The 25561-nt window shown below is 39.0% G+C and overlaps 1 protein-coding gene across 2 annotated transcripts in view; it reads right to left on the bottom strand.

The window, feature by feature from the left end:
• MEGF10 (multiple EGF like domains 10) overlaps nt 1–25561 on the bottom strand; it is a 108603-nt gene that overhangs the window by 45351 nt on the left and 37691 nt on the right. For both annotated transcript variants that reach the window (XM_054186703.1, XM_054186704.1), the window contains exons 5-9: nt 22656–22748; nt 7007–7253; nt 6322–6442; nt 4313–4449; nt 1770–1982 (exon numbers count right to left, since the gene is read on the bottom strand). In XM_054186703.1, the coding sequence (XP_054042678.1) occupies nt 1770–1982; nt 4313–4449; nt 6322–6442; nt 7007–7253; nt 22656–22748 (811 nt within the window). The remainder of the gene's footprint in view (nt 1–1769; nt 1983–4312; nt 4450–6321; nt 6443–7006; nt 7254–22655; nt 22749–25561) is intronic.

Below are 25561 nucleotides of genomic sequence, written 5' to 3'. Positions count from 1 at the left end.
TCAGGACAAGCTTTTTTTCCCTCACAGACCATTTTGCCCTTGCAGATATGCTCCTGCACCTACAGGGTTGTGAAGTGCCATTTGAATTGTCATACAGAGGGGAAAATGTTCAAAAAAAGACCAGCCATATGCTGCTGTTTACACATGAACATTTGTGATCTGATTTGACCACAAGCTGTCTTCCACCGGTATAAATGAAGGAACAGCTGTGTTGAACATGAATCAGAAGTAATCCCTGTAATATCAGAAATACTATACAGTGCAATGCGTTCCTGTCAAACAAGGCTGCTACAACAGTCTGCGGACAAATTTTCAGGAAAGTAGCTAACCATAATTCATAATGCAATAGTATCTGGTCTACTAGCATAATCTGAAAGCTAGACAGGTCAGTGTTATGGTGTCATTTATTCTTGAATGCATTGCCCAGAGAGTGAATTGCTTGATTTTATGTCAAAAACTCTCAATTTTTTCAAAAGACATTTCAAGAAAATGGGATAAACAGAAGTGCAAGCACACAACTGTAAAAGCATATGAATGGAAAGGGAAAAGAATTCCATTTGCTGTCACATGGTTTGTCAATGAAAGGTGTGTTGAACAACTCAGACAATCCACAAAATAATTTTTCACAGAGGCCAAACAGAATAGGTATTTCCACGTATGTGCTTGAGTGCTTTAATATCACTGCTAAACTCTGACTGAAGGCTTTTGCTTTATCTATGAGGAAAAGTGCATCTTATATACCACACACAGCAGCATTCTATGTGAAAGTCAATAGTTTCTGCAAACTTCTTTCACAGCTATTTTAAACAGCAAAATTTTAGATTATGCTTACAAACATTATCTAAGGTACTGTGCCTAGTAATGCAATTAAGTGTAAAGTGAACGTGTAAGTGAATGCACAATGATCTAAGTATTTCATCAGAACTGTGTTTTGTAACACGAGAAAGCTGTCCAGAATTGTTCTATAAATATGTTGGCTCGCCTCCACTGACATCTGACATTCCTCCTTCACAGCTGAGAGTTTGTCTCCAAATATTCACAACAATATGCTGAAACACTGCGAAATCCACAAAGACACACAAAACTCAAAAAATAGACCTCGTTACCGCCTGAATAAGGAGAGATGGTAAAAGGTAAGCCAACTGGAAAACTATTTTCCTTCAGTTTCCAGGGATCAGATTTTACCTGCTTTCTATGAAAATCATTTAAATGACAAAAAATGTATTTTTGAAACCTATATTTACAATTGGTAAGGCTTGAGAAATTTTGTATTAAAATAGTCACCTACATCAAATATTATATATGATTATGGAGAGAGAGAGAGAGAGAGAGAGAAACAGATTCTCTTCTCATGCCCGACTTAAGACTATAGAACTATTGATTTCAATTCAGTTATTTCTCATCTACAATACACCAAAATATGTGAGGGATGTATGATGTATATTGACTTCATGCAATGAACAATATAATGTGGTAAACATAGACAAAGGTCACACTTTGCCATAACATTAATTTCATGGGTCAGAGACCAAATACAGTGGTGAATATTAAGAACAAATATAGTTGCAAGCACGGATTCAGACTGTCTTTTGGGTTGATATTTTCTTTCTTGATACGGTAAGATAATATCAAATACTCTTACAAGTCTTTATCTGCTTCAGTTTGCATGAAAGTACTAGCAAAATCAGGAAATATGTATTTTCAGATTTTGTTCAGATTTCTACATTCTATATAGAGAAAGAAAATAGGATAAAGGGTGTGAAGCCTACCTCCAGGTGTTGGGCATGTGGCAGGGACACTTTTTATCACACTTGAGACCATAAATTCCCTCAGGGCATAGCCTTGTTTCACAGTGCTCTCCGGTGTATCCTGGTTCACAGAGACAGGCACCGCTAATATGGTAACATTTCCCACCATTCATACACTTGCAGGTCTCAGCACACTGCACTCCGTAAGTCCCCACTGGACACTCATCTTGGCATCTGTGAAAAAACAAAAACAAAAACAAAAACTAGTTTCAATAACCTGCTTCTAAAGCTTCAATATCCTGCTTCTGAAACATGTGACTCATTTACTAATGAGTCATATTTTATTTATTCCCATATTTTATTTATTCCCATATTTTTCCATATATGAATCATATAAACTCTGAATTACGTTGACATAGAGAAAAAGACAAAACAGCTAAATCCCAAAGCTTTAGTGACAGAACATGCTGACATTGAATTCCTGAGGTATGCTGTGAAGTCAACCGGTGATATCAGGCACATAACACCTTCTGCAATTTGGGTATCTGTAAGTTTTACCAAGTTACAGATTGTACAAAAATATTACTTGATAATACAGTACACTATTAATGGTTTATGAGCTTACAACATGCTCATTTCCCCAGTCCTGTAAAAGAATTTCCTTGGTGGTCTCTTTCCATTTTTTCTTATATAATTTGCTTTTTGGGTTTGTGTGTTGTTTTTTTTTTTCCTATGATTGGTAATTTATTATAGAAGAATTTCAAAGATGTGTACCATAAAGCACTGCAAAATGTAACAGAATTTAGCAGAGCCCTCTGACTGAGGTAAAATAGGCATACATGTTCATTTTATGCTTCTGCAGTATTTGTCTCAACCTGATACTGCTATCCAGAAGTTTCAACATACTCATAACTCTGCCCTGACTGAAGCCAGCAATAAAATCCCTTTTCCTTCAGAGCTAATAACCCTGTTTAAGTGTTTCCTAATGAAGTTATACAAATAAAGCTGAGAATTAATTTTCCCCAAATGGCAATCAGGAATCCCTGCCAAGTTTGACAAAGTTTAACCTTGCAATCTGTATTTTTTTTTTAATTGCATCTTCATCCGCTTCTGAAAGACCCTTTTCCACTTCGTTGTGAGGACAGGTATCAATCAAAAAGTATTAGGCAGGACAATTACAAAGGTAGTTTAAACTAGATTCCCTTGTGTTAACTCAGGTCACCTAGGAACTGTTATATGCTGTAGGAGTCCGCTTTTTCTTGCAGTATGACCAAGTTCCAGGAGTCACCACCACACCAAAATCTCAGACAAATATGGTTGCAGTTACACACAGAAGTGGAGAACAGTTTAGCACATTTAAAAACTGTCCTTTTCGCTGCTGGTGTGTATGTGCTAGCTCAGCCAATACCCACACATTTCTTGTAACACTTCTCTCCCTTTGCAGTCCACTGCCATGGAATAAGAACCAGGTCTACAACCTTGCTTGTGACCCATTCCTGCCCTTGTAGTATCTTGAAAAAACAAAACAAAAAAATTGCAAATACAACTTCTCTTGCAGGAAAAGAGGGAGCTCAGACTTGCAAAAGTGATCAAAATGCTGCGGCCTGTAAGGCATTTCAGATTAAAGTCAGATTTAAATTCCAAGAAAAAAAAATTTAATTGCTTTTAGAAACACCAGTGGAGTGCAGCGCGTAGACTCTCATACGTATATTCCTTAGATTTCCCTACTGACTTGTCTGTGTCTCTTTAAATGCGTCTGCCACGTTCTGCACTGTTTCTTCACAGACGCAGATTAAATTTTGTCATCCAAATGCCTCTGGACTAATTGTTTTTCTTCTTCATGAGTTTTTTCCCCTTTATGTCTGGCACAGCTCTCCCCACGTCCTGTGAACACTTGTGTGGGAAGTGTATATGGTTATAATACCTACTGTTGTTGGCAGAGATCCCCTGGACTGACCCCAGTGATTAAGCTGCTGCTGACTTCAGCAAATGAGTTGTGTGCTGTTTAAAATACATGCAAACACTTCTTTCATCACTTTCCACTGCCTTCAAAAGTAGTGTCTTGCTATATTATCTTTCCCGTCTACCAAAGATAATTTTTAACCAACAACTCAGAAAATAAAGAAGTTTCGCTTCTTCATTTGAATGAAATACTTTAGGAGGCAACTCTCCAGCTTGGTTATTTTGAAGAGGAACTAAATGAGCCTCCCTTGCCACTATGACTAGTTGCCAAACATCTGCACGAAACCAAGAGCTTCCCTCCTCACCCCTTCACCATAACCCAAACTGCGTCATTCTGCAAGCCGCCCTATCGAAGACCCACAAGACACTGCCAGAGCACAGGCAACAGCAGGAAAACCCTGAAACCAAGCAGTTCCTCACTAATCACAAAGGCACTTTTAACTTGTGGCCCAGCATCATATAAGTGACATAGTAAACATTTCATAAGACCGTTAATCAAATCACAGATATTATCATTCTGCTCTCTGGTAGGTTCTTAACTTTCTCTGTTGTAGCACACCCCTTGCTGGTTCAGCGGTCTGGCAAAAATAAGTTTTCCTTACCGTTCCCCGGTGTAACCTGGGCTGCAATGGCATTGACCAGTCGACGAGTCACAGGTTCCTCCATTGTGGCACTGGCACTCCTGGGAACAGTTTCTCCCATAACGACCCTCCGGACAGGGCTGACCACAGACCATGCCCTGCGGATGCAGAAAAAAAAAATAAAAAATCTTAACATTAGATTTGTGTTTACACCTTGAATGGACAAGGAAGAAAGGTTTGTAACGAAGGAAGATCAAGGAGATCTCGTTTCACTCGTCTAGGGCTGATGGAAATGCCAGACTCTTCTCCAGCTTTAAACACGGAATATGTTTCAGCACTGGAGGAATAATCTTCTCGGAATTCCATTTTGGAAGGCAATGCTAATGAAAAACACTATCTCTAAGCAACGGTGAAAACACTTAAACATTTAAGACTAATTGATGTCAAGCTCTCCCCAATTTATTTATCAGGAGTAGTATATATCAAGACATCCGGAAATGCCCTCCAGTGCATAATGGTGTAGAAATCAGTAATTGCTGTAATGCCCCAATTATACTCCTTTATGGTAAGTTGTTTTTTTTCTGATGAAAGGAAAAGCTGTTTGTAATTTCATTGAAAGCAGCATATCTTAAAAGCTTAGGAAGGATGTCTGTTTCCCTTTAAGGGGTTTGGAATTTCTGTACTGCTATGTACATCCTCGGAATTAATTACACTTGTGTACTGAGGTGAGCATCTAATCTTAAGACTTTTAACAAGACATTTCAAGAAAAACATATTTACAGGCATTTCATCAGACAAATGACATGCAGCTTTTTCAGCTAACATTAGATTCTGCAGAATTTATACTTGGCTACTTCAAAACCTTCCTTAAGGAAAAGCAAAAAAGATTATACTGACAAAATTGTGTTTCACAGAACTGGAAAATCTAAAACTAACACAGAGTTATGCTTAAATAACTGCTTGGAATGGAAAAACTAGTCAAAGAGATAAACAGTAATTCATTAGTTAAGACACACACTAGTATAAAATTTCCATCACTGCTTCATATGCTATCTCATTTTGCATTCATTTTATTTAGGCAGATAAAGGGAATGAAAAATTTGTGCAAACATTTGTATTCTATAACCAGTAATTTTGTTCTTCTAACATGAAGTGGAATAAAAGGTAAAAATGTCCATAATCCAAGCTGGGTAGTTAGGTGAGTGGTGCTACACAAACACACAAACAGAGATTATCATTTATAGCTGTGTTCTCTAGTTGGTGAGAAATTCACCCCTGACACAGGTTATCTCAATATAATATCTCAATTATCAGGACATAATTAAAAGTTCAGTAAATGCAGATTTCCCCCCAAATAGGCATCTGAATAGAAAACATTATTAACACACACTATTGATAAATATTATCTACAAATGGATTTAAAGAAATTATTTGGGGTTTGATGACCTTTCTACTCCGTTATTATCCAACTCAGAGTTTGTAGCCTCGTAGGAGGGGAGGCTACTTGCAGCTCCAAGGTCAAGTCTTCTTTCCCTACCCACTGACAAAAGGGCAGAAAGTCTAAAGATAATGTCAAAGTTACGATGTCCCATTTCCATCGCCACCATTTCACACAGCAACTCCTAAAGGTTTGGGGTTTTCACCATGAGTACTATACATATGAAAACAGGCACAAAAGCCACTGCTAAAATATATAACACCTCCATGTAATAGCGAATTATACCTAGAATTGACTGTCTTCCAGACAAGATCTAAAGGATGTTGCCTTGTCAAAGAACAATTCAAGTCTTTTGCTTCCCAGAATCTGATACAGTTAAAAAGGCAGTGCAGAACTGGAGGATTTTTAGTAACAGATGGTTTTGCAAGTACTTTATTCCAGTCCCTTATGCTAAAATATGTTTCTCGTTACTCCTGGCTACAGGCAGACTGCATTTGCTATCCTCATTTGGTACCCTTTTCTGATGCTGCCCAAAATCTACAAATATGGAAGTTTTACGGGGTTTTTTTTTGATTTCAGAAAGTGTTTTTACCATCCATCCTGGCGGGCAGGCGCACTCCCCGGTGACGTGGTGACAGACGCCTCCGTTCTGGCAGGGGCACCTCTCCTCACACTGCGGCCCATGCTTCCCGGGGGGACAGAGGTCCTCGCAGCTGGGGAGGTGGTGGTGTACAACAGAGACAACTGTTACTGCGGCACATGCTCCCGGGTACAAAACAGAAAGCAGTCCAACATAAAGAGACGCACAGCTGAATATTGTATAGCACCCCTGCAATAAATCTAAGGAAAACAGACCTGGAAATCCAGGAATTATTTCCTCTTTAAGGTATTTCTTTCTACACTGGTTGGTGCTTATTCATTGTTATTCACAAAGCTCAAAAGCTATGACAAAGCCAAATAACTCCATGTTTCAATGCAATTTTCCAAACTTGCAGCCAAACCGCTTTCATGGTGGTCACGAAGAAGCTCCTGTTGTTACTTTTTGTGGCTTTACCTTAGCAGTCAAGACCAAGAGGGCTTTCTCTCAGCTACACATCCGCATGTGCACTGCAAAACAGCTTGCCCAGCTGCTTCTTAGCCACCAGCCCTGCTTCCCTGCATCACACAGCAGCCAGCCCAACACCACCATGTTAAAAGTCAATCTAAACTTAATTTCTCTTGTTAGCACTATTTAAAACCTGTATCTCTGCCCCATAAATAATATACCCGCTGCTTACAAAGCACCCGTGTATCCAGGGGGACATCTGCACTCTCCAGTCACGTGGTCACAGGTGGCTCCATTTTGACACTGGCATTTTTGATGGCAATCGTTGCCGTACGTCCCTTGATCGCAGCGTTCCTCGCAGCGCCAGCCTTTGAAACCTGATGCACAGTGGCAGGCTCCAGTGATGGGGTTACACAAGGCTCCGTTTTGGCACTGGCAGCGGCTGCTGCAGTGCGGTCCCCAGTGGTCACTGTCACATGCTGAAGGGGTGGAAGGAAAAATTTACAGCAGTTTTATAATAGCTCATGTTACAGCACTGAAGATACTATGAGTCAACTGCAAAAACAAAAACAAAAACAAAAGAAAAAGAAGCTGCAAAATGGAAATAGTTATGCAGTACATCCTCAGTTCTCCTTGGTCCTCAAGGATCCTGGCAGGCAGACCGAACTTAATTTATGCACACAAATTAATTTCTTAAGCATAAAAGCAAACACTTTAAAATGTGAAGCTGTGAAGTAAATGCAAATTCTAGTCTCCTCATTGTCAAAATTTCGTTATGACTTTCCACTGTCAAATAACAGTTATGGTTGCAGTGAACTTCCATTTACACAGAGGAGTCTTGGTAACTTAAAAAAGTTTAAAAAATGTTGTCTAAATCTATGAACAACTGTCTGAATCTCACAAGAAAGTTGCAAAGCTTACTTAACGTAAGACTATGATTTGTTTCAAACCCTTAAGTTCCTACTTGTTTACATAATGGCAAATATTTCCCCTTAAATCTTGCAATACGATGATAGGGCAAAAGAAAGCATAGGAAGTGTTTCACGAAGAAACAGAAATTAGCGATTATATCGTTAAACTTCAGCTGGATGTTACAAATTTGGTCATCCAACGTGTCTTCACAATCATTCAAATGCATCTTTTCTTGCCTGCCCCAAAGCAGCCCATTAAAACCACTCAGAAGTTATTTCAGCATCAAAAGAAAAACTTTAATGTCAAGGAAGAAATTTTTCTTAAGTGAGAAACATGGGAGTTCTGTAAAGAGCCAGAAGATTAAGGTCACCTAGAGTTCAACACGAATCTGCTATTCATATGGTCAAATGATCTGATTTTATTTTTATATTCTGATGATAACTGCAGTGCGACAAGAAAGCCTCAACTGCAGCAACTGGAAGCCTGGGCTCTCCTCTTGGAGACTGACAACCATTGTTCTCCCAGTCTTCTCCTGGGGCAAAAAAGCCAGGCAGAGAACAGGCACACTTTCCTAGACTAATTCAAGAATCCTCCTCAGGGTAGGAATTATTCAGCCATAGGAGCTGTTCATTCAGGCTATACAAATAAAAAGGGATTAGGGTCTTTCAAAGAATCTACTCCTTAAGATTTTTTTTTCCAGGCAAGGTCACTAGGACATGCATCCATAACGGAGATATTGTGAGCACCTACACACAATAAAATGCAGAGCAACACAAAGTATTGTGTGTATTATAAACACCCAGCAATACTGAGAAAGTGACAGACCAACTGTCCGTCTTATTACTGGCCTCTCTCTTTGAAGACGTGTGGTTTTCGTTCTGGACTATACTACAATGCACTGCTGTGTACAGCACACAGCATTTCACAAGTTCCCTTTCCCCATGATAACTCACATTCATTCAGAACTGCTGTATGTTTACTTTCAACATGTCTGCATGGAATAGAAAGTGTAATCCTTATGCTTAAACAGTCCGCAAACTGTTGTCAGGAAACTAACTATTTTGGGATATATACAAAAATATATGTAGGGGTGGTGAGACATCTGAGGCAGTCACATGTTTTCTCATGATTGAGCAGACACCTCTACTTTTTTTTTTTTGCTTAACACATTAGTCTGGATTCAGATAACAGTCTTCCTCCTGTTCCCAGACAAAACAGACAATTTCCATTTCAGCCATTCCTCATGGAATAATTAAAAAAATTTAAAAAAAAAAAAACAACAAACCAAAAAACCAACAAACAACCAAAACCTGTCCTGGCATGTCTGATAAACAGAAGAATTTAGAATGATTGTCAGACTGCTACTGTTCCACTGCAGAGCTCAGTCAAGGATGAATGTGGCCTGAACACTCTAGATATGAAGACACGACAGCAAGAGAAGACTTATTCTTGGTTGGTAAGTGTGAGCTTATGTTCTTTCACTAACAGCGGGAAACGAGATTTTTGGTGCAGTGCAAAAACATTCATGCAGCTGCCTGAAGACCAGACAGACCAGAAACATCTACAACCACGCGTCTGCCATTGCATCCAACACTGAGGGACCAAGACTGCTTTGCTAGAAAACGCCTCACTTGTGAAGCAGTGGAGGCCTTGTGTTCCCTCTGCTCTTTTTACAATCCCATCCCCAATCTGTCTCCCTGGGCTATGTCCCACTGTCTCCTGGAGATTTACTGATGTCCAAGGTGAACGTGCTGTCTCTCTGAACTTGACCTTTTCTCAACTATTTTACTGTTAAGAAGAGCATGTACCGCACAGTACGTAACAATTTATTAGTTTCCTGGCGTGATCTTCTTGTTATATGTGCAGGAAATCATTAAAAAAAAAGGCATCATATATCTGCTAATAGGATTTCCAGTCTCACGACCCTTCTCCTGGCAACGGCCAGGTGGGGAACAAATATTGACTATGCAATTTTTCACTACAGCACAATGGTGGAGCATTCCACCAGGACAACACTGGCCCCACTATAGTACAACTGCACAATAGTCCTTTTTGCAAGGTCTGTCACCAGCCTAGCATCTCTCTGTGAATTATGGTCAGAACCATGGAGAATCTTCAGGATTAATGGGAATAAATAATAATTTTGAACAAGATGGATAAATCACATATTTTACCTCTATATCCCAGGACTGATAATCAATAATGTTCCCCATAGGAAATTAAAGTGATTTGTCAAAAACTGATGCTCAGTTTACTATTGAAAAAGAAGAGGGCAAAGGGTAGAAATGTTCCCTGTGGTGAGTTTGTTTTATTTTTAATTAGTTTTGGAGGCTAAATTTACCAACTATTACATCAGACTACTTCTGTTGCTTCCTAGTATTCAGACATTCATAAAGCCGGGCTGGAAGTTGCACAGCTGCTAATCTGGTGGAATGGCATAGTCTTTGAGTTAATGACTATCGTCAGGTTACAAACTGTCAGCTGGAGTTTAATCAGAATAGCTGCTCTGACTGTCCCGACGGCACCAAGGTCACAGGCACACGCACATATGCAAACACTATATGCACACACACGCAAAAAAGCCAGCTACTGGCTTCTGCACAGATTTGGGGCTGTAAATCATCTGTCTTGGCACAGGGTATATGTGAAAGGGAAGCAAAGTACAGACACAAGAGGCCCATGTTCAGAATGGTTTCAACACAAGGAAGATGCATCTCAGCCCAAATAACTCCTGGAAACACAGTCTGAATCCTGCAGAAGTGCAAACCCCAATCACTAAATCAAGGTTAATTTTCTGTGTTGATCTGGCCTGATGCTTCTCTGTTTTATGCAGAGCACCTCCCTTACAAAAGTTGTTCTCCTTCTCCTTTTCACATATGTTATATTCACCCTCAGGTTTTTCTGTGCAAAACAGAAGAACCAGCTGGCTGTACTGCTTCCCATCAGCTTTTGTAGTACACTCACAGGGTCCTTTCTGCCTCCACCTGATGCTGCAGGGAGAAAAAAAAAATCAAAGTAAATGCTGAACAAACATTTTTGTATTGATGCCACACCTTGTTGTCATTTTTCTTTTTATACATGCTGTTCACCTGGGAATACCTTTTTTGTTACGGCCTTACGTACTGCGCACATCACACAATGCTACAAACACAGGACAGAGAACTTTTCTCTCAAAAGCTGACTCAGTGAAAGCAAAAATTTGCCTTTGGGAATAAGGGTACTGCATCGTATAAACCCTCATTGAAAATGAGCAAGTATGGTATGAAAATCTAAGACAATACAGGTCTACCATCATAAAGAAATGCTCACTGAAACCAACTGCCAAGCAATGACTTTAGAAACATAGAGAAGCTCAAGGATTCAGTGGTGAAAAAATAACCTTCAAGAAGAAACTGAAATCTGTGATGCAAATTGCTATCATCTGTGGGGCCTTCTGAAGATATAAAATTCTGTATTTCCTAGTATAATAACTTTCATGCACATTATTATTATGCTGGGCTAGATTTGGGTTTATGCACGTCGTTTCTGTGAATGGCTGGTGATTTGCAAATTGGGATGGAGGGAGCCCTGATATTTTATGAATTTTTATAATAACATGAAGCACATCTGAAGACTTTGCTAACTCCTTTATTGCTTCTTATAAACAAAGACATTTTTAAGTAAATATGGTCACATACTTATGAGGGTTTTTTCTGCTTTTTTTCATTGATTTCATTAAACGGCAACAAAAAGAAAAGTGCAAATGAGTCCAACTTTATTCCTGACAAACCCACCTTGATCACCTACAATCCTGTTCTTCTCTAAAGAATGGCCTATAATGAGAGCAAAATAAAGCTATCAAATCAAGTCAACGAACATTTCAGAAGAAAAACCTCCTTAGAAACTCTGACTTGCAGCTATCTTTTAAGTATGCCACAGTTTCCTGTATAACATATTATTCAAGCCACAGTATTTATTGCAATGCTTTTTTTTAAGATCTTTCTTCTCCTTTTGTCTTTCTCTTTTTTGCTAATGAGGAGGTGAAAGTGAAGAATCACAGCAAAACCAAGATTTACTTTTTTTGCTATCATTTTTTGTAGCTGTCTTATATGTAGCACCAAGACAACAGAATTTTATTCTGGTTTACACATATTTCTGCAACACACGCTGCTGTGTTTCTGGAAATGTGCACCATTGCCATGAAAACAGAGGGGATTCTTAATGCAGCATTAGGCTTATGCATTTTTCTGGTCTTTGAAAACAACTGAAAACATAGTTCCCTACCACAAACAGTAGAAACAGAGTAAACACTCTCTCATTTAGAATACAATATTGTGAAATACAAATTTGAAATAAGAAAACAGAGGCAAATAAGCAGAATTTCTACCTCTCCTCAAAACTGCAACATAATTTCTTCAGATAGGTTCAAGGATCCACAGCTTTTAGTGAGTGAAAGTTTATTTTCCTGGCTGCAGCATGTAAAACAAATTGAAGCTTCCCATAACTTCAGCATTATATTTGACTGACCTTTCTTCCCTTCTAGGTTGTCACATCAAGGAGAAGTCTAAATCTTCATGCCTTCCTTTGCATCCCTCTTTCTACTCTCAGATCTCTGTTGCCTTGTCCTTACTTTCATGGCCTCTATGGTCTACCCCTCATCTATCATTTCTCATCCAGTATTCAAACATCAACCCCCCCTTCACATTGCCTGTGACATTAGCCCTTTGTTGCATTTTCAGACTACCATCTTCCTTGTTTCTCCTCAAGTTACCTCTACAACTTGGCACAGCTCCCCATACCTCAAACCATAAAACTACCATGACGTCCTCCTCCACATCCCTACCTTAAAACTCCTTCCTGTGAAGTCCACAAAAAGCTGATGCAGCAAATGCGTCAAAACCACTACCTGCCATGGTCATTTTCAGTGTTTGCTTCCTTCTTTATCATAGAATCATAGAATCATAGAATCGTCATAGTTGGAAAGGACCTTTGAGATCATCGAGTCCAACCATGCACACACAAACAAAAAAAACCCAAACCCCTACAATCTCTGCCACTGGAGCATGCCCTGAAGTGCCAAATCTAGATGTTTCTTAAATACCTCTAGGGATGGTGACTCAACCACCTCCCTGGGCAGGCTGTTCCAGTGCCTGACCACTCTTTCAGTAAAGTAATTCTTCCTAATATCTAATCTAAACCTCCCCTGCCGCAACTTCAGACCGTTTCCTCTGGTCCTGTCATTATTCACTTGGGAGAAGAGGCCGACACCCACCTCTCTACAACCTCCTTTCAGGCAGTTGTAGACGGCAATGAGGTCTCCCCTCAGCCTCCTCTTCTCCAAGCTAAACATGCCCAGCTCCCTCAGCCTCTCCTCATATGACCTGGTCTCCAGACCCCTCACCAGCCTGGTAGCTCTCCTCTGGACACGCTCCAGTACCTCAATGTCCCTCTTGTACAGAGGGGCCCAGAACTGAACACAGCACTCGAGATGAGGCCTCACCAGTGCCGAGTACAGAGGCACGATCGCTTCCCTACTCCTGCTGGCCACGCTATTCCTGATACAAGCCAGAATACTGTTGGCCTTCTTGGCCACCTGGGCACACTGCTGGCTCATGTTAAGCTGGCCGTCCATCAGCACCCCCAGGTCCCTTTCTGCTGGGCAGCTTTCCAGCCACTCTTCCCCAAGCCTGTAGCGTTGCTTGGGGCTGTTGTGACCAAAATGCAGGACCCGACACTTGGCCTTATTAAACCTCATGCAGTTGGCTTTGGCCCATCGATCCAGCCTGTTCAGGTCCCTCTGTAGAGCCTTCCTACCCTCAAGCAGATCAACACTCCCACCTAGCTTGGTGCCATCTGCAGACCTACTGAGGGTGCACTCAATCCCCTCATCCAGATCATTGATAAAGAAATTAAACAAAACTGGCCCCAAAACTGAGCCCTGAGGGACACCACTGGTGACCAGCCGCCAAGAGGATTTCACCCCATTAATCACAACTCTCTGGGCACGGCCATCCAGCCAGTTTTTAACCCAGTGAAGAGTACACTTGCCTATGCCATGATTCGCCAGCTTCTCCAGGAGAATGCTTATCTCCTACGTGTTTCCAGCTTTGTGTTACCTTTTTTCTTTTCCTTCAACCACGTGTTCTCTGGGGTGGAGGCAACTTTCTTCTGTATTTTTACTTGCAGAAGGAGTCCACAAATCCCCAGCAGTGACAGCCATGAGGTCTACCAAGGAGCAAGAATGACCATCATCTACAACTAAAAGTAGACGAACTGTAACATGCCCTATTTACAAACTATTCCAGTATTTTGGAGCAGAGAATATAAATAAGAAAAGAGTAACATTTCTAGGAGGGCCTACAAGTCACTTGCATTATCAAAGAACAACCACCACTAATAGCCAACCAGAGCCCGTGTAAGTAAAATAGACCAATATTGAAAAAACTTTGATTTATCCAAAGGAGTACCCCACTGAAAATCTTGTCCATAAATTGCTCTAAGGCTGTCTAGAGTTTAGCATTAGGAAGAATCACTCTTCCCTCTGTTTCAGATGCAAGAAACATGTTTGTCTCAACATAAATATACATTAGTCAAGCTAATACTTTAGACATCTAACTGGCAGTAAGTAGAATCTGATGAATCTCCCAACAAAATAGAGTAACTTTTTATGAAGATGGCATTTAAATTCATAGGTGAGAGGAGCAACTCACCTCAACACTTTTTCAGATGACCTCAGTAAGGAGGGCCACCCAGGACAAGTCCTCCCTTTTCTCCATCAGCAACGTATGTCCATCTAACTTTCAAGTGTCAACAGAAGGGAAATGTAACTCAAATTCACGTGTTAGTCTTGTATTTTGCATACCTGAAAATGGGTTTACTGTTCTGCCCAAAGAGAGTGCCATAATTACAATATGAAGGCTTGCAAAGACATGGCATACACCACACTCCGGATCAAAATTTTGTCAGAAAACTGGATTATTGTCCTTCTTGACAGGAAAGGAGGTATTTCACATACAATGACAACAGTCAAATAGGTCATATATTATTACATCATGTACCTTTGGTCTATGCGAAACTATACTGGGATAATACTTTATGGATCCTCAGTTACACTTAACTGATAAGGATGTGAAAAGTCATAGCCAGGTAGATGCTACTCTTAATCATCTTCATTTCTGAGCATGTTTGTGTTCGGAACAACATTAATTGATTCACTGAGCAAAAACCATGACAAAAATATAAATGTTGTCACTAATCTAAATCCATATCATCCTTATTGGAAAGTTTAGGGAGTATTCTGGAAACTGCTCCCTGCTATTATGATTTGGTTAGCTGCAGAACTAAATTGATGGTGTTGTTTTCCCTTAGGATATTCCTGCAGGATAGGAAACCGATAATAATTCTCCCAACTGGAATTTAAACCAAATAAAAGTAAATTTCCACTGATTCTAAAAGCTATAAATACGCAAGTGTGTTCAAAATTCAACAAGATGCGTTAAGCCCCTAGTGACATCAACTTGTATGTCAGCCTGGACTGCAAGACAATAAACGTGGAACATGGCAAACAGAAATTTAAGAAATGAGTCAAAAAAGCGAGAAAAAAAGCCCATCTGTTCTGAAAAGTAGAATAAAAATATCCTTTTAAAAAGTTCAAAGACTTATTTAATAAAAACATGAGATTATTCCTCCTATTTTTTTAATATGCTCTGTTCTAGTCACCTCAGGATGTTATGAAAATATACGCACATACATATCAGAAAAGAATCTTTTCCCTTTAAAGAATCACTCATAGTAATTATAAAATATCAATGCCTTTTAGTAAAAGACTTATTTTACCTACATTCCAGACACATAAATGCATAGTAGTGGGCTTTTTTCCAAACACTCTTTCTATTAAAACTGGATTTTCTTTGAGTCTTTTGTTTCTATCTGATTTCATTTGTTACACTGTAGGCTTTTTACCCTGTGGCATATTTTTCATTCTTACGTTTTGTTTTGTGTGTAAGAAAGGATTTTTATTCAAAATGCTAAGCTTTAATTTAATTTAGGGATTTTTCTTTTTTACTTTGTAAAAGCCTTTTGATCCGTGAAGTGGAAGAACAATGAAAATGTGTTTTTCAGATCCTATAATAGACTGGAAATATATGCCATTCACATGCCATAAATTTCAGAAGACTCTTTAAAGTGCTTTGGACATCAGAACACAAGGTTGGATAGTTGCTAAGGAAAACACACACAGATGGCTCTTGGTGCTGTTAAAAATAATCAGTACTATAGGAAAAATTACAAAATTATAAGAATGTGATTGTACTGTACAAAATGGACTGTTGTCCATGATCCTGATTTTGCACAGATCTCCTTGTAGGACCATAAATTAGACTTTATGTTTTTTTGCAATGACTTGAAGGTCATCTTAATTTTTAAATTACCAACAAATCTTATCCTTCACATCCTTGAAAAATCTCTAAGTGAGCCACCAACAATACCTAGGTCTGCCAATACGTAAGGCAGATTGAACTTAAGCCAATATTTTTGCACTGTTATTAGAAAAACAAAATTTACACAGATATTATTCAAGAAATCAACTTAGGTAAACACCACAAATACAATGAGTTTACAAAATGGTGAAAAGCAAAAATGAAAAGCAACTCTGATTCAGAAAATTTTTACAAATCAATAAAGTATCACCATTTACTGCAATGCCTTCCTGCAGTAAATCTCACATACGTATATTTAATAACTCAGCTTTCTAGAAAATATATTTTTGATTAAAGATTGGAACTGTAATTCAGCAAAACGCTGAAGCATGTCCAGCTCCCCAGAACTTCAAAACCAAAATGTTTTATAGGACAGAAATTATATCAAACATAAGAATAATATAATTTCAAATACATCATTGGACTGAAAAAGCACAGCTGCTATGTAGCCCTGGTAATTTTGATATCACGTACCATAGCGACACTGTAGTGACTCTGTCAACAATGAAGGTGGTGGCAACTTCCATTAATACCTGTTTTTCCTATTTGCACCTGATCTAACTTGCTGGTGGGTTATTTTCTCAACCCAAAGACTTTTAGCCTTGTTAGAAGAGAAAACAAAGAGTTCAGCTGGCAAAACTGAAGAGAAGTCTGTTAGGTGAATCACAGAAGTAATAATTACAGAAGAATTAAGGACAGTGAAGAGTATGGGAAGACACGTGTAATAGGAAAAGCTTAAATTTAAGACTGTTTATGAGCTGCTGCCACTTTTGCTAACGGGATGCATTTGCACGTGTGGCCATTTGGGAGTCGGGGCAGGAGGCATTACTTGAGTGAGCTATTGCTCTACATTTTCCATAAAAGCACACAGCTCTCTGCCAGGATATTCTGCAGTTTCACTTGTGTGTTTAGCTGTTTCTCAGTTCTGGGAGTCAAGCCCTTCTGGTGCCAGCATGTGGTTAAAACCAGAACTTATTTCTGCAGCCTGTTGAATGGCTTGGAAAACTTAAGGATGAGCTATCTCTCTAAGCGTATCTTGCAAGCTCCATTACTCAAAATGCTTTTGACAAACAAAAAGGAAAGCAATGCCTTGTTCAAAGAAGCTCAATTCAAGATTCATGAGCTGTGCCGTCAGAGTGTACAGGATGCTCCCAGGCACCTTGCCTGGTACTCACACCAAGGGGGCTGCTTCATTTGGGGTGCCAGTGTGTCCGTGGGAAATAGTCGCACATCCACCTCTGCAGGGTTAATGGAAATTATAAGCTCCACTGAGAAACTGGCAGTGCTTGTAACTCACGTGAGTGTCTCACACAAGCTATGCCAAAGGATCCAGTTTCTGCCATATTCTGCATCTGCCAAATCCCATGAAGAAAACAGCGAGATTGTCATGGAATTTGCGAACTTTACGAACACCATGACAGTGAAGAAAATCTGACACTAGCAAAGCTACCGTACCTTGAAAATTTCCTTAACAAGTGCATTTAAAGGCAAGAAGATGTTTCTCTGAGATGCCAGCTTTAGATGCTTAGCTTAATGTGTTAAGGAAAAAGCCAGTTCTCTTCTCGTGCTTTATAAAACCCTGGAGTCAAATTACGCCTTAGTGCCACTTCTTCTACCCCCATGCCCTCATTCTATAGTCCCAATGAAACTCTATTAATTACCAACAGAATCAAATTACAAATTAAAATCCAGTGATTCAAACAAACCTCAGATTACTTAAATACAATAAAAATAGAAAATCCTTTTCACATTTCCACAAACAATCCTAACATACTTGTCATAAACCAAAAACATGTCATCCCCTTTTTGCTTTACTACTCAGGCCAGCTGGGGGATCATGAAGGCTATAATCTTTGCAGACAAGTCAGTGTGATATTGATTTTGGCCTCTTGCCTCTGGTCTAGTTTATTCAGAAAGTGTCCTATTGATTTTGAAGGAATTATTTGTGGACTACTAGGCATGAGAAGAAAAACAAAGTGAATGTCCTGATTGCTTAGTGGGGCTCCGTGTTAGGCTGCATGTGCATCTGTCTTGCACACGCATTCACAACTGACAATCAGGTCCGTATACTATGTATTACAGCAAATACAGTTGCAAGAGCGTGAGCAGAAAACATAATCTGCAAATGTAAAACATGGTTTGATCTTCTCTACATGTCTAGACATCCAACTATCACTACATGTAGCAACTTTTACAGAAGACTGCTTTATACACAACCTGTAGTCAAAAATGCTCCTACAACATATAACGCATCTGACACATGCAAGTTAAAAGTTTGATATAAAGAATAATCCGGTTTGGGAGGGAGAGTTTCTGTTGGTTTGTTTGTTTATCAATAAAATGTATTTGCTTTCATTTTAAATCTACACACATGCCTATCTTTACAACTGTGTCCTTTTTTCTAAATTTTGTCTTGTCCCCAGCCCAGACCCGATCAACTTATACTCCTGAAGTTCACAAGCACTTCTTCAAAGGGGTGCTGACAGTGCTGCTTGTACTGATTCATTCACTCCAGGGGACAGGTCCAACACTCTTCTGTCCACTCATTTGTCATTGACGTGACTACTGTGTTCGGTCAATAAATCTTTATTAGAATAACTTGTTTCACATGACTGTCATCTCTCCTGCTAGAATGGAAGTGTTCTGCAAATGAGTGATGTCTCAGTCCAAGTAGTATTTCTTTTCAGATATTTGTACGTTATCATCATCTCCTTCATCACCTCCCACTGAAATTCGCTGCAAGGAAACACTGCCTAATACAGTATATTTCCTTTAACTGAAAAGAAAAGGCCTGAAGAAAGAGTACATCTCAACAGAGGAAATGTTCCCCAAGGAAATATTATTTAATTAGCCAAATTCCGAGACCACCACTGAGGTTTTACTGACAGAAGAATACATGAAATCCTGTTTTCCTTTCAGGTGGGATGTAAGGTTTTCAGAAAGGCAGAGGATGTGATGGAGAGTTACGGCTTGGGCTAGAACTAAGCACTGAAAGAGGACAGACTAAGTAGTCTAGTCAAATCTTTACATCCCTCTTCTTACTAAACTGAAAGCAGCCACTGACCTAGGCCATTGGGAGTTGTCTAAGACTCATCACAAAAAGGAGGTAATGGTTGCTACAAAAAGAAATGGGAGTCTCCCAAAAAGCTGAGTCCCTAGCAAGGTTATTAGGCCTTGCTATTATAGGCCTACCACACAGTGGAAGGCAAAGACAGCAGGGGAAGCTTGCTGATTCAGCTTTTACAGCACAATGCACGAATTAAGTCCTTGCAATCACTCTTGTCATTTTTGGAGAGAACATTACAGCATCTAGGAAGCACTTGTCTGCAATTAACACCCAGAAAGCCATGGTCACACTGTGGCATATGGTTTAAAATGTTATTTTAAACACACTGGATAAACACAACAGAGAATCAACAGATAAAATAAAGCTGGTGGCTGGCAGATGGACAGATGCTGCAACAGGACTAACTCTGTTCTCAGATACTGACAGATTAAATTCCTTTGTAAAGTGAATAATCAATCCCAACACAGAAAGCATAGTCCTTTGGAAGAAAAAGGTTAGTGCTGCAGTTTTACAAAAAGTTTGGTGCTTAGGTAGAACAGTTGCTTCTGAGATGTTTATGTCCATGAAAACAAACAGATTACTAAATCTGGAAGTTTGCCTATTATGTCACACTTTGAGAATAATCTATCCCTCTCAGTCACAGTATTTTATTTGGTCATCAGTAACCATTAAATCCCTGTCTGTCTGCCTTACAAAAATACTGGCCTGCCTTGTAATCATTGTTCCTTTTCCATTATTCAGTTAAATAGTTACATAGTTACAATGTTTATATGATAAACATTACTACAGTACGGCAATTTGCATGTATTTCTCTTGAATAAATAACTTGCCATATCAACAAAATTATTACTAAAAAACAGCATCTCTCTATTTTATCTCATTGTACCTTTCTGTCACTAAAACTAACCAAGTTAAGGATCATGCAGGAAATACAGTTGAAGGCAAAATTTTAAAGTCTCCTATGTAGGGCAAGCAACAATAAAACTCAGTGCCAGAGAGCCAACACTATCCACTGCTCTTTAATTCAATTTGATCTGCACTGTGGCTCTCGGATAAGGAAATCACACAAGCTTACAACAAACTGCAGCACTCAAACTCAGAACTGATGAAAGCAACATCTTCCTTAAGTTTTTCCACATAGAATGGGATGAATTCCCCAAAAAATGACCCTGTAGTGCAGGCACAAACATATCCTCTTCCTCAGCCTAGCCCCCCTTCTCCTAGGGCTACAGTAATGATCTGAAACAAATTTCAGCAGTTCCAGTTAGCTCTAACGTCACACAGAAGCCTTTAGAGGATCACCAACCTCTCCAGAGATCGCACTGTTCAAAGGTACATGAACAAAGGCTCTTTCAGCTTTGGCCTGTTGTGTACACCCACCAGAAAAGGATTTCTGCTATTGAGGCCGCTGTGACAAGCAACCAAAGGCAACCAACTGAGGAAGAAGCAGAGGAAAAGAGCTGCACATGTATTCAAAATGAATTATAGCAGGCAGGTAAAGGAAATAGACTCTAGAAAATCCTGTGAGAGGAAGGATTATTTCCAAAGACAGATTTAGAGGTTCCTGTCTCATCTAAAGTGCCCTCTCAGCGAGTTTCGAACTTGGAAATCTCAATAAATAACAGTATCTCCCCACTCTGCATTGTTTAGTGATACACATTTCTTCTGCACGTTTGATTAGTTACAGAAAAGCACGATACGTAAGGCTTTCAGAAAGAAAGATAACATTTTCTGACAATTTCTTTTGACAATTCAGCACACTAGATTAAGATCAGTATTACAGTAACATTGCTTTGCTAACTCATTCGGTTTTATGTCTTACACAAAACTTAGTGTTTCTTTAGAGTTGTTCATGAAAAGAATCACATGTATATACAAAGACTATACAAAACAATGTAATAATTTTTAACTGGTTAAGTTCTTCCTCATGTAATCTTTCTCTCTCAGATGTCACAAAACAGGCTGCCTGAACAACAGATCAGTTCCAGATGAAGAGTCACTATAGCACCTTTTTTGAAAAAAAATAACATTTGCTTATTTTTGTTAAGCAGAAAAAAAATGAAAGTGAAAATATAACCACATTATTTTTGTCCTGCTGATGATCTAGGTTTTTCACAGTTATCTTTACAGGAATCGCATACTAAGTAAACTAGCAGCATAATATCTTTGCAAGACACCAAGCTCTGTTTTATGAATTGGAATTTTATATGCTCTGTGAAATTTAAATTATAAACATTTTTTTATTGTTGACTAAAATATGTTCCTTTCAAGTGGAGAGTCACTAGCAGTGACCCACTTTGAACTTGATTATAACAAAGCATATGGTTGTAATGTTAGCCTAAACATTACGCTTCCAAAGACCTTACAAAGGGGAACAGAAAGGTGGAATAAATAACAAATACTAATGAATAAAAAAAAAATCAACAATTACTCTGAGAAACTCTTGTTGAGGGATATTGGTTGTTTAGCTTAACGACTTCTCCTTTAAGAGCTCTATATCAGGCAAAGGGAAGAAAAAATAACAATGCATGTTCTGCACAAATGATTATTTTTGACAGAGGAAGGGAGAGTGCACAAACACGCCAGCCCTGCCACTGAGGGGTTTCTGCCCTCTGTCCAAACCCTACTGACTTACTGGAGCCTGCAGTGTCTGGATTTACGCTCAAAGAAAACAGCAGTGACCGAAAAGGTCATGAACTGTTATTCCTTTACTACTTCACTTTGTGTTTCTGACATCATGCTATGTTTCTGCATCGAGGGTGCGATGGCCTTGATCTTCATACTATTCATACGCTATTAAGCGTGACCACCTGCTGGCCCACGCCAAGCAGGAAAGGTGCCAGCCTGCCCCTGTCCCCCATCGCGTGTGTCCTCGGCACTCCTTGCCTGCTGCCCTCATCCCCTGCACGCGCTCTCACAGCAAAGGGCAAGGACAAGGAAGTTGGTGAAACGTGACTGCTTCGGTGAGAGTAAATTGGAAAGAGACTGAGCGGACAGGGAGCAACTAGTAGTGCGGGGAACGCAGTCAGGGGGGAAAAAGGGACAAGTTAGTGGCAGAGTGAAAAAGGGTCGTGAGGACAGCTTTGCTCACAGCTTTTAAATATGACCTAGGCACCATCATCCTTTATGCATTAGGAAAATAAAAAATTAGAGATTTTCTTACAGTTGAAATATTATTTTATCTGCTTCACTCCAGATACTAAGTCCAGTACCTCCTGGCTTGTTTCTGAGCACAAAATAGCTCATGACATTTAGTGCTGCTACAGGGTAACACTGTCTGCAAGTAAATGAAGAAAAATCAGGTCATGCAGAGTAACCTGATAACTCCGAACAACCCCCTGACCAGAAAGCAGGAGACCAAGCACAGGATCGATGGTAATCCACCCAAAAGAGAGGACAACACCGTGGAAAGAGCACAAGACAGGCAGAAGCAGGTGAAAACTCACCACTGGAGCAGTTGGGTCCTCCCCAGCCAGGCTCACACTGACAGGTGTTCGGAGCAATACAACGACCGTGGACACATTTATCAGCACAATGAGCTGTCAGAGAAGGAAAGGAAAACAGAATTAAAGCAGAACTCCCAACACTAGGAAGAACATCCTAAACTTATTCCTAATCCAGATCTTTCATGTCTCAAGTATTGTTTAAAAGCAAAATAAACAGTGTATTAATATTTGATGGTATCCCTTCAAAATAAATTTTACTTCACTCTTTACTATTTCTCCTAAGTTTGAAGGCTCCAACTAAAACCATGTTGGTGCTATTCAATACTTTTACATTTAACAAAGAGAAAATTGTCCACATTTAATGAAAAAAGAGTCATAGTATGATATAGGTTGGAAACGCATCTGACCATGATCCTGGACAAGAGACTTGAGGTGGCCCTGACTGAGCAGGGAAGTTGGCTAAGATGACTTCCACAGGTCCCTTCCAACCTCAGCCACCCTGTGATTTTCTGAGGCAAACTCTCACACCAAGAAAGAGAGAGGAACTTCTGCATGCATAAAAAGAGGGGTTCTCTTGCAACGGCATGGATAAAACACAATTTGCAACACATCAGTATTTTAATATTGATTTTTCTGAATGGTTACACAGTTTTGTTTTGGTTTTTTTTGCAAGCATGTGTTCCTACAGTTAAGGCTTACTTTGAAATACAGTTTTTATTTGAAACTTTTAAGAAAAACTTGAAATAGCTTAGATACCCAGCACATTGATGCAATTGACTCAAAATACAATACTCTGAAGAGGAAGAATCTACAACCAGCAACTGGTAACCTGGCATCACATTCATCACAAAATAAATACCCTTAACTTTCCCAAATATATACACTGTAATACTTTCCTTCTGGTTTGATAAAAAACGTGCACAGGATGAGAATTTTCTTTGTATCAACATTTCCAGAGGAATTACGACACAAATCCCGTTAGTATACCAATGAATACAGGGTGAACGATGGGAAAAAGACAAAGTTGGTATTTATAAGAAGTTTATTGAGACTAAATGTGAGTCATTTACATTCTGAATGGATTGAAAATGCTGTACAGTAATTGCGAAAAATACTTGCAAAATGTCCTGTTTTTTTATGAATTAAACACGATGAAGCACATTGGTCATCTTTATACTTTGTATGGCCAAGAAGAAGGAAAGCCACACAGAGATCAATCATATATATAATATTAAAATCTTTGATTATCTGGGTTTACAAACATTAATTGCTTATTTTTAGATCCTTTAATTTTCATTCTCAACTTTTATTTCTAATAAGCTACTTTTCAGATGTGTATTAAACTGATCTTCATTAGAAGTCAACAGGGAGAATACGGATTTTTAAATGTTAGATGATACAAGGTATTAATACAAAGCTATTTCATTGTTCTCTATTTATTTATTATGAAAAGGATTGCTTTAAATAATACATCACAATTTTCCATTAGTCTTATAACTAGACATGAATTACTTGTATGTTTGAAGATTCTTGCCTTGTAAATGCTGCCCTGGGCACTGAAGCTCTCCCTGAACCAGGCGTGTGAAAAATCTTACCAGTAAACTGTAAGACAATAGACAGCAGTTGTACACATACACATCTCTGCATGTGCATATGTATGAATAACTTAGTGAATACCAACATACTCAACCCAAATTCCCAAGCACTAAGGCTAAATACAATAAAAGTGACATTCCACCACATACGCTGTGAGACAGATGGGAAAAAAAAAATAAAATCAAAATGTGGTAAGAAAATGGACCCAGGAAGAGATACGGAAGAAGCTCTTGGAGCATCTCCTTGCACTGCCCTTCAGGCCACGCTGAGCACATAGGCCTTTCCTACAATCCATATGTAACAGCACACGCTACAGTGCTGTGGCAAATAATCATTGATTACTTCAAATAATAAAATGGAGTTCTCTTAGAACAAATGTAAAACAGATGAAATTTTGGGTCAGCGTGTTTGCAATGCAGAGTCATTTCCCAAATTAGAGTTGTATTCCTTTCTTAGCCACAATAGCATAAATCAACAGTAGCTCCTTTTCAGCCACTGAAGTGCTGTTTCAGTTTTCCACTAGTAGAACATAAACACAACTCTTCAAAACAGGCTACCACTACTAAGTCGCTATAGAAGTTATCTATAATTAACAGTGTTGGGGGTTTTGACAGACAAACCTCTGCTGACTCTAAAGACAAAGAAATATGTTATAAGGACCACTGGAGGAAGTTGTATAATATAAACACTGCTGCTTGAAAATAAATTCAATGAAGATCAATTATAATTACACATATACGGCATACAAATACACAAATTTCTTTCTCAAAGAAGGGTTACATGTAATTCTTTACTTTGAAGAAGCTAAACTAAAACCAAGAACATTTAAAAAAATGTCAAGATATATAAAAGAATTAAAGATAGCCAGTATTTCCTCTTTTTTTTCCCCCACAAGTTTCTTAATGCCCCAAAACATATCTGATCAAAGAATCATTTCTTTCTACGCTCTGGATATACATAAAAACCTATTTTGTAACAAAAGAAATTATTCTCTAGACACCTTACGGGCTGACTGATTCTTGGCAACTGAATCTGAGTTAACATCCCTAAGAGACAGCATCTGTAAAAAAAAATAATTATTGCAATGAATACAGGGATAAGAGAACCAACATTTACTACATGACCTACAAAAAAGTGTAAGGTGAGAACAACATGAAAAGGACTAGAACAAGCCGAAAAGACATGAATGACACGAGGGAAAGAGAAACTATTTTCTCTTGGTTTTCCATGAAATTGTTGGACGTGATATAAGAAAATACACATGTGCAAGTGCAGGTGAAAAAACTTAACATGAAGGCTTTTTGATACTG

The sequence above is a fragment of the Rissa tridactyla genome, chromosome Z (assembly GCF_028500815.1).
Source record: "Rissa tridactyla isolate bRisTri1 chromosome Z, bRisTri1.patW.cur.20221130, whole genome shotgun sequence".
Taxonomy (NCBI): Eukaryota; Metazoa; Chordata; class Aves; order Charadriiformes; family Laridae; genus Rissa; species Rissa tridactyla.
Note: the sequence above shows the minus strand (reverse complement) of the source record. Positions and strands in the feature narration are given on the sequence as shown.